Raw genomic sequence first — 10,689 nt, 5'->3', positions numbered from 1 at the left:
CCAATTTGAAAAGTGAGAAATTGCCGAATTCACTTGCCCCAATTGTACTAGACACAACTTCAATTGCTTGAAACTTGTGGGTCTCGTAGCCCCGCTCTATAAAGTAAGGGAGGCAAAATCGAGTTGGCATTTTGAGTCAAGAACGATTTGGCATGTTGAGTTATGATCTACTCATTTGACACTCCAATTCGTTTAGGTTGATATGAACTTAACATGTTTAATAAACGGGTTAAACATGTTAACCTGAATACGACATGCTAATTTAATGGGTGACAAGACACGATCCGTGTGACCCATTTAATTAACGGGTTCTGTCGGGTTGACAAGACACGAATGACCCAAACATGAGTTTTTTTTTTTTTTTAATTTTTTTTAATTTTACTTTATATATGTATAACCCAGCATATTTATTAAACACCAGAATCCATTTGACCTAAATTCTAACCCTAAAACTATGTGTCGTGTTTACGGGTTAAATTTCCAGTCCTACTATAAGGGCGATCAAATTGCTAATAATTTGAACACGTAAATGCAAAAATTCCTCGTCCACAGACTTATCACATTTTAAATGTATGTAATACTAATTCCAGCCGTTGAAAATAGAGGGGGCACCAACATTCACGCCCAGCGATACAATGCCTGGCTTATACAATGGTAACCGGCAGGCATAATGCATGTCAGTTTTTCTAGGGAGTAACTTTTGGGATGTTACTCCAAATATGCTCCCTCCCATTGACATGGATGATGCTATAAATAGTTTCTTATTGGATGGGTTGAATATAGAGATCATAAGAATAATATAAAAACTCTCTCACAAATCACAATATTTTTTATTGGTGCTCTTACATTGTGATTTCTGTAAATATTACTCCATTAATTTTTGGTAGTATATTCATTAAAGAATAATGTATAGCAATATTTAATAGTAGTGTACTATTTTACTGTGCATAATAAATTTTCTAACAGCAAATTAAGGGTGGGCAAAAACCCGCAAACCCGCCTCACGCGAATTTAGGTGTTTTTTTTTTGGGTACGGGTTGGATTTCTTCTAACCCGTTACCCGTGTGGGGCGGGGCAAGTTGCAGGTATAAAATATTTTGGTGTGCGGGTACCCGCCCGGCATAAGCAAATAAAAGGAAAAAAAAAAAGACCCTAGTTTTCATCTTCTTTCTCTCACCTCCTCCCCATAGTACCTCTCTTTTCTTTTCTATTTTTCTCTCTTCTCTCTTCCCTATTCTCTCTTCTCTCACTCTCACTCTCGCCTCTCTTTCTCTCTCTGCTATCTCGTTCTCTCTCTCTACTCTGTGTTGCAAAGTCTTTGTCGCCATCTTCGTGGACCAACAAAGCTGATACCACTGCTTTGTGAGCTCTTTTCTTGTTGACTGAAATCTTTGGGTATCGAAATCTTTTTAGAATCTCTTCAGAACTCACTCTCTCTGTTGTCTTGCTCTCTCTGATCTTTTCCTCTTAATCTTCTGGGTTAATCTTGAGCTTTTTTGTTGTGGATTTTTTGAGTTTTTAATATCTTTCTTAATGGTTAATCTTGAGATTTTTGGGTATTGATTTTTGGATTTTTTTGTATATTTTTCTCTTAATCTTATGGGTTAATCTTGAGCTTTCTAGGGTCCTCAAAGACCTCTCTAGGTTCATTCAAGGAGTTCCATAACAAAACCCCCCTGCCCCGCAATACCCGACCCACAAAACCCGAACCTACGCGAATAGTATTCACTTTGCCCAGGTAGTGGGTTTGATTTTTTAAACACGCAGGGTGTGGATCGGGTAGGGGAAAAGGCAGATATCCGCCCCGACTTGACTTGCGCCTACCCCTAACTATAATCATGATCAGAATGCATGTAACTCCGAGGATGACATGCATGTCCTTTTGGCTAACTTGGCCTATTGCCAAGTGTGTTTGCCACTTTGCCAAATGATTCAAAAAAAAAAAAAAAAAAACCTCCTCTCAAAATCAACCATAATATTTTTATTTTTTACATTACATCAGTCACTTTTTATTGCTATTTAAATAAAAAAAAATCACTACAATATATATATATATATATATATATATATACTTTTTTCATTTAAAACATTTACTTTTTTTTTTCTCATATCAATCAAATCTGCTATAATTACGATCTATTTTATTTTTCAAGTCTTTGCCAAACACACCCCAGAGGTCAATCGTTACACCTTAGCCGTTCTGTAGTCATGACCATCAGCTGAAACACTTTATTTACGGACACACCGGAGCCGCCGACAAGTGTATTATATTAAATATGTACCCAGAGCTGTAAGGGCTAATCGGATAATTAGGTCAATAAACCTAATCAAATTGGGTGGCAGCTTTCATGATTGTAGACCCTCTTTTTTCATGGATGCTTTCATCATTTCTCGTTTGCTAAAATTAAAAGCATGTGACTACTTTTTTGCTTATTTTGTCAGACTATATATATATATATTTTAAAGAAATATATTCTAATTTCATTAATAATAATTACGAGTATAAAGCTCTTACATCGCAGGAGCATAAAGCCATGAAAATGCAAATTATAGCCGAAGCTATAAGGATATAACATCACCTAAAACCTTCGCTAACCTATGACTAATTTTCAGTTGAAATAACAGATCTGCATAAGACAGACGCAATCCTCGACCCAAAAACTAGGATGAAGTTCATGTCCACAACTCGAAGGTTTGGACTAAAGTTCACATCCACGACCTAAAAGATTTGGACCAAAGTTCAGTTCACATCCAAGCATGCAGATCGAGTGGCCAAGCCTTATTACAAAACATAAGCAAGAAAACCGAAATAAAACGTGGGCGAACCAAAGAGGCAGGGCCTTATTACAAGCAAATAACAAGAATGAAATGCATACACGGAAAAAACATGAACAAAGACAATACAAGGAAAATAAAACAAATGGGAACAGGCACACGTAGCGTGGATGCCGATTGTGTACTCGCCGGAAACCGACACCAGAAGGGAACGATGGAAGCTCGATGCGGTGGGGACGCGGAAAAAGCCCAAAACAGTGGACGGAGGGTGGCGAAACTGATCGCCAACTGGCCGAAAAACCATCGTAGCAGGGGACGTTGAAGCTCATTGCTGGAGGGGCACGAGGAAAGACTCAACATCGGACGGTGGGCGGCAGAGCAGGCGGAGGAGATCGGCGGCGAACACAAAACAAAACAAAGAGCCCCGCCAAGGACAAAAGCGGAACAAAGAGGAAGGGACGCAGAGAAAGGGTAGGGAGGAGGCAACCTGGGCCAGAGATATCAAGTAAACTACTACCACCCGGTACAAGGGAAGGCGAGGGGGAGGAGGGAGAACAAACGGCCATCCCTCCTCCCCTCACCATGGGGGAGGGGGCTTACCTAGGTTGTGGCGTTAGAGAAAAAGTGAGAAAACCCTAGGTCCGTATATGCTTTTATTTATTTTGTCAGACTATAAAATGTGTAGAAATCCCATTAAGATTTGATGCCATTAAAGCTCATACTTCCATTACAACAAAGTTCAGAGGCAATTAATAAACGTGTGATAATAAGATAATTAGTTTGAAGGAGGATAAAACTGACTTAACAAATTAAAATTAGATTAGTTTATTATATAAAATACACGTAATTTTTGGTAATCTTGATTTTTTTGAGGGCTCAATAGACAACAATATTTTATTAATAATTAAAGCATGAATGAATTAGGCAATTAGGATAGTGAAAAGAGCAATATATATATATATATATATATATATATAGGGTGGGATATAAAAGTAATAAGTCGGAGGTCCATACGTTTGAGTCCAAGTAGGCCCAACTTGGGATTATGACTCCAAAGGGCCCGACCCAAAGTTTAACATGCAACTGTGGATTTGCTGGAAATGTCCTAATTCAGTGCGTCTAGGTCCTTGCAAATTGATGTGCAAGTGATTCTTTGTTTTTTTTTTTTTTTTAATAAGTGAGGCTGCATCATAATATATATATATATATATAATACAAAATGAGGGAATAGGCACCTCAACGAAAATGCAAGGACAAACATTATAGCGCAAGATAAAATCTAACATATGAGAATATACCAAACAAATGGCCTGGCCCAATAGTTTTTAAACACATTGTCTAAGAAAGGGGCTCTTGAAAACGACAGCTTTGAGGGGAGATAAAGATATATATATATAGATATCTTTCTTCCTCCCCTGCCTGAACTCACAATGTAAGGAAAAGCCCATCGTCATGAGCTTGAGAGTGTCCATTAAGGGAGAGTGGTAGGATACATTCAATCATAATCATAATCATAATCATAAGAGCTCTTCCTTCTTCCCTTGTTTGCACTCACTGGAGAGAGAAGTCTCTCAGTTAGTAAGAGCTCTTTCTGCCTCATGAGGTAGAGATAATTAGTTTCAATTTACCTCATATTATGAGACGTATAAAAAAAAGAAAAAAAGAAGAAGAAGTAGATAAGGCCAAGGGTATCAATTTCATTACAAGCTGGAAAAAAAAAAAAAAAAAAAAGGTATCATGATACAGACTCGAAAACCGTATAATAAGCTATCAACAAAGGAAGCGAAGCCATTGTGCCGAATATGACTCTGCAAACCAAAACAGTAATAGTCAATTTAAATTTAACGTTTTTGCTTAAAAAAATTTCATGTAAGAAATGGTTTTCCTTCAAAAGATTTTTTAGAAAATTATAATACTGAATAATGTGAAAAGTATTGTTTGTTATATTGTAAAAAATGAAAGATGGTGTGAAAGAGGAATTTTTGAGCAACTTACGCAGTGCTAAGTACTCCTGCATGCAATCCATATTCTTTAGCGAAGATAAAAGACGAAATGGATTGTGGCAATGCAGCCTGCAACATCAAGCAAGAATAAATTCAGTTGACCTTTGACCTCAAGCCCAATTCCGACAGCTAGAGGATGAAATTGAAGAGAAATTAAACCGAAGTACTGCAACCGTTTGAAAGCCTTGAAACTTAATGGGGTAGATTTTAGGTTACAAGGGAACCTGTGCCTTAAATTCTTCGGGAATTAAATTTTAAAGAAACTTAAAAACCATTTTTCAAACAAAAGGTTTGAGATTAATTATGTTTATTTTTTTATTCATGATCATCCTTTAAATAAGAATGTTACAACGACTTAGACTTGGAGAAAAACTCTTCCTAACTAGAAATTGTATTGAAATTTTATAAAAAATGTAAGGGTGTTGAAGTGATTTTGTTTTTAAAATTTAAAAATAAAAAATCAAAGAAAAGTTTGTGCTGAATTAAGAGCATTCCCAATGGAAGAGCTAAATGCTACTTTTATCTAAAATGGCTCTTCAAATGTTTAAAAAACCATCTACATTAGATTAGCCAAAAGAAAATGTAAAATAGATATATGATTGGAAGAGCTAAAAAAAAAGTTAATGTAGCAGCATTTTTTAAGGGAGCTATTTTATTTTTCCTCACATGTTTCCTCTTTTTCTCAAATATTTTCATACTTTTTCTCTGATGTTCCCTTTTTCCCAAAATTTTTCCCATTTTTCCTCTCACATGTTCTCTTTTTCCCAAAATTTTTCTTACTTTTAATAATATTTTAATAGAATAGATAGAAATATAGCTAATCGGATGTAGAGACATTTAAAAATGGCTTAGCTAAACTAGATAAAAGTGAATTTTTAGAAGCTATTTTACATAAAAATATGGCTCATCCATTAGGAATGCTCTAATTTATAGAGAAAAATTACCTGAATGATAGCAATACGTAGAGTGTCACCATGCAAACCCACAGCGATAGAACCAATAGCCATAGTGGCCGGTGCAAAAATAAATCTCAAAACCATCACAAACACAGTGGGTCCTGGGCCGCAAGCAATCAACTTTTCTTGAAGGGCCATGAAGGTCCCTGCACATAATCAAATTATAACTATATATTTTTCGCTAATTTCTACGTGTAGTTTGAATTTCTCAAATAAAGTAAATATATTAATTTTTTTTTAAAAAAAAAACAAACACAAAATACTTTTTCTTTAATTTCCTTGCTTTAACTTCTTATTTCAGAATTCAGACACTAAAAAAAAAAAAAAATAGAAGAAAAAAGGATTAGAGTGGCCATATGAATCCTACCAGAATATAGTACTTTTAAAATATACTTTTTTTTCCAGAGAAAAACACAAAATCTAAATGGATAAACAAACGTAACCAATTTTTTGTTTTTGTTTTGCTAAGTCAGTACTGATCATAGGATTCAAGAGATTGAATGAGATCTCTCACCCAAGCTAAACATGGCAGTGCCTGTCGCAGTTCTTGACATTAGCAATATAGATCCCTCCACGATGCTTGGCATCTGAATATGCCACCTGTAACATCCCCAGTCCGTTAAGACTGAGTTTGCCACTTTTCTTCTTTTTCAACAAAAATTCTTGCAAAGATCTATAAGGTCTATCAGAGTACTTGATTTTAAAAGATACAATAAATGCGTAAAACATTTTTTCAAGAGATTTTATTACAAGCGGAATTAGAAAACATTAAACTTTAGTTGCGGAATATCATATCATTACAATAACTTATATGAAAAGACTTTGAAAATTAATAATTATTCCCACCCCATTCCGGCCTCCTATTCCAGCATCATTTCTACCTGAAAACAAGAAATAAAACTGAATGAGCCCAAAGGGGGCCCAGCAAGTAAAATCCACAATCATAAATAATTTTACTCCTTATTCTCAGTTTTGAAAAATCGTTTTCACAAATAAATATACATCCAGCCATAATAATATCTGTATGTACGGTTGCATCTCCCGTAACATATACATACTATTACATCTAGTAATAGATCATCGTTGTAAATCATCTTTATAAATCATCATCATAATGCATTATTATAAATAATCTCTGTAAATCATCATAGCATATCATCGTTGAAAATATAGTATCATTTTCTCATAATAAGGCCCATGTACACTCTTACCCCTGTGTACGAGGGTTGCGGGTCCTTGTGACCATGGCACTGAACTGTGGCCACAGCCATGCCCGACCGTCAATTAACTCTTTCTTGGTGCACTCAGCGGTCTAGTTGATGGAATACCACCTTCTGGCATAGCCTCCTTCAGTGGTTTCGCCTCCATCCGAGTATCGGTACCGAACTCTCATCTTATCTTATCTTGGGGCCAAAAATACTCTCCTCCATACATGTGCCCTCATTTCATAAACATTTATCTCATCTCTTGTACTTTTTTTTGTACTTCTTTTGATGCATCTTAGGGCAACATGTAGGAGGGTTTATCATCATTTTTCTTTCTTATAATCATCATCATTTCTCAACTTTCTTTTCTTAAAATGGAAACTTTTTCAAATATAAACTTGTTGTGCTTAAAAAGCCTTTAAAGAAATATAAACTTTCTAAATAATTCTTTTAGAAATCCTTCATGCATGCAACATAACTTCATAATACGTAAATAAAATAATCATTTACAATTTACTAAAGAATGAATAAATAGCATGACATGAAGTAATTTTAGAAGGGGTAGGGAATTTACTTACCTCTAGACTGAAGCTAAAAGTGGTATGAAGGAATCCAGTTGCTCCAATATGACTAACACCACTAGTATATCTTTTGAAACTAATTTCTAAAGTCCGCTATCTCTTGTGTTCTTTCTTTCTTGTAGCGCTTGGTCTCGCCCTTTCTCTCTCTGTTCTGAGTAAAAACTCTTAGAAAGAAGAAAGACCGAGTAAAAAGCGGAAGAAGGAAGAATATATGCAAGAGATGGGAGAGGAGATGAGTGGTGAAAATTCTGAAGGAGAAGAGCTCTATTTATAGGAGAAAATCAAACACTATTCTACCGTCAATTTACAATTATACCCTCATTTTATTATTTCACCAACCCTATACTATTTCACCAACCCTATACTATTCTACCTTCAATTTACAATTATACCCTCATTCTATCTTCAATTTACAATTATACCCTCATTTTACTATTTCACCAACCATATACTATTTCACCAACCCTATACTATTCTACCTTCAATTTACAATTATACCCTCATTCTATCTTCAATTTACAATTATACCCTCATTCTATCTTCAATTTACAATTATACCCTCATTCTATCTTCAATTTACAATTATACCCTCATTTTACTATTTCACCAACCCTATACTATTTCACCAATTACCATTCTCTAATTACCACTCTCATAAATTTCCCAAGAATTAAAATCCTTAGCTACAATGGATATTAAAATAACATCATTATCGAAATAATCTATTTAAATAGCTTTGAAAATTCTGGGGCACTACAATCTTCCCTCCTTATTAGAATTTCGTCCTCGAAATTAAAACCTATAATATTATCGTCCAATCTTCAAGTTGAGGGATTCAGATAATATTCCTTTCAATCCTTCATCAAAGCTTACTCTCTTTTATCATATTGAAATTCCATCTCCTTCTTCTATTAGTAAATCTTATTCACAGTCTAAAGTCTCAATTTCTTCAATCATTCATCAATTCACACTAAAATCTTACCTCAAAATCTTTTCCATTGTTTCTTTCCAACCTCAATAACAACAATCGAGTTATTCATCAACAGTCTACAATCAAGGTTTAAACATCAAATTAATAAATCATGTGATCAATAGTTCATACCTCCAATCATCATAGTCCTCATTTCAAGCCTGCAATAATTTTCTCGATCTAATTTAATCAATCTTATCAAAAAGGTGTAAAAATCATCCCCGCCTATATTCTCTTTAGTATCTCAGTATTCCAAATCATGCATACGAAATTTTAATATGATGCTCTAATAATTATTAACTTCTCACCATCATAAACCTGTAAAAGTAAATAGCACCAACATTCAAACATCATTACATGAATATACCTCAGAAGTGACATCATAATTCGATCCATTCTAAATACACAACCGTTTCTATTTTCTCATCCCAACTTTTGTGTTGATGCTACAATATCAGCGAAAATCTTTCAGTACTACATCTTTACTTGATAAATCATAACTTAACAATAGAAACTCGTAATTATGATTTCAACTCAAACGAAATACACGATTACATCAAATGTAAGATTCTCATCCATTCTTGACTAATACATGCTGTGCTTTGCTGCGTTCTAGAGATGAAATTGATAAGCAAGCAAAGTAGGATATGGGTAAGTGTCCAAGCTGGATGTCCCAAAACACTCATGTTATAATTTCTCTCCCTTGGGTCTTGCAAGGTCAAGAAGAGAAAAGAGAGAAAGATAGTCCTGTTGCTTTCTAGAAATGAAGATTTGAAAAGTATTTCAGGACATGGCATGTATGTGAGACTTTCAATATACCCACATCGGATGCTCTCTCTCTTCTGTCATTTACGAAGACTGAGAAGGAAAGAGAGATATTTAGCCTGAGAAGCATGATCAAGGATAATCTTGCTTCCGCAGGACATGATCAACGATAATCTTGCTTCAATGGTTTACTACTGAGAGTATAAGGTGTTGGGTTTGTGAATCAAATCGTGATGCTTGCATTTTTCTCTCTTTTGAGGATATGCTCAACTGGAAGAAAAATCGAGCTTTCATTGTATGGAAGGCTATTAACAGAAGAATTTCAGGCGAAGGAGTATGATCAGAAGGCATGTGTTGCAATGGAGAAAGAGGTGTGAATTTATAGGAAGGGTTTCTGGATAATGAACGAGCGCGTGGTGCGCGTTGGCATGACAATTCATTCAGTTGCTCACGCATGGTATTTGAAGTCGATGATTGAACAGTGGGTTTGAAAAATGAGCTCAGTCGAATTTATGACAGGAGACAAGATCCTACTTCCACGGGATCTTTTGACAAAATTTCCATCGCGGCCCGAGGTCGCCTAACGCTTTGTTGTTTACTGTTATTTCACCTGAAGTGAAAAATTCCTTTAAAGCCACTCGTCCGCTACTTCCAGAAACTTCAAAAAAATCTCTTCAGTTCCTAACGCTTAGTCTCTTCTCAGTACTTCATCTGTCCCAATTTCTTCGTATTCTCAACTATTTTTCCTTACTCTCCTAAATATGGGAGCATCATCATCATCCGTTAACAACTTCGATTTGAATGTTGCTCCTGCAGCACAACCCATTGTTATGCCTGACGTGCAACCGGATGTGCCTGTTGTTCCCCCTGAAGTGTCTGCTATTCATCCCGTCATACCTGTTACACACCCTAATGAACCTGTTGCATATCCTAACGTATGGCAGCCAACTTTTGTCTTTGACAATCGTCCTATCACTATTCACGATTCTGTCATGCTCCATGATTCTACTGCTGTAGCAGTGGCCAAAGGTTTCATAATTCCACGGGATCAAACGTTCTTAGCTGCTAGGTCGGATACTGATGCTATTAATAACTCATTGGCATTCAGTATCCAAGGTGCTGCTTCAGTTTCTGACATGGCACAACGTTTGAGTGCCAGAAATGTTGAGCTGAAAGTCTCAAGAAACCAAATCGGGGCCTTACAGCGACTGCTCAAATACTACAAACGAAAACACGTGGATTTGAAGCAGGAGAATACTCAGCTGAAAAAGATGATGTTATCTTACGCAGAATACTGGGGACCAAAGATGCTAGAAATGGAGAAGAATACCGAACGTCTCCAGCGACAGCACGAAAAACTCCGGGTCGATGTTCAGGGGTGTTGCAAGTCTCTCCGCACACGCTCTAGTCAGGTACCTCATTAGAAATAAATAT

At 35.8% G+C, this 10,689-nt stretch overlaps 1 protein-coding gene across 1 annotated transcript in view; it reads right to left on the bottom strand.

Annotated features, from left to right (window-relative positions):
- Positions 1–4,502: 4,502 nt before the first annotated feature.
- LOC132166523 (auxin efflux carrier component 5-like) overlaps positions 4,503–10,689 on the bottom strand; it is a 9,766-nt gene continuing 3,579 nt past the window's right edge. Inside the window, exons 2-5 of the mRNA XM_059577353.1 lie at positions 6,249–6,334; positions 5,723–5,880; positions 4,771–4,847; positions 4,503–4,583 (exon numbers count right to left, since the gene is read on the bottom strand). Of these exons, the coding sequence (XP_059433336.1) occupies positions 4,511–4,583; positions 4,771–4,847; positions 5,723–5,880; positions 6,249–6,334 (394 nt within the window). The 3' untranslated portion in view covers positions 4,503–4,510. The remainder of the gene's footprint in view (positions 4,584–4,770; positions 4,848–5,722; positions 5,881–6,248; positions 6,335–10,689) is intronic.

The sequence above is a fragment of the Corylus avellana genome, chromosome ca11 (genome assembly GCF_901000735.1).
Source record: "Corylus avellana chromosome ca11, CavTom2PMs-1.0".
Lineage (NCBI taxonomy): Eukaryota > Viridiplantae > Streptophyta > Magnoliopsida > Fagales > Betulaceae > Corylus > Corylus avellana.
Note: the sequence above shows the minus strand (reverse complement) of the source record. Positions and strands in the feature narration are given on the sequence as shown.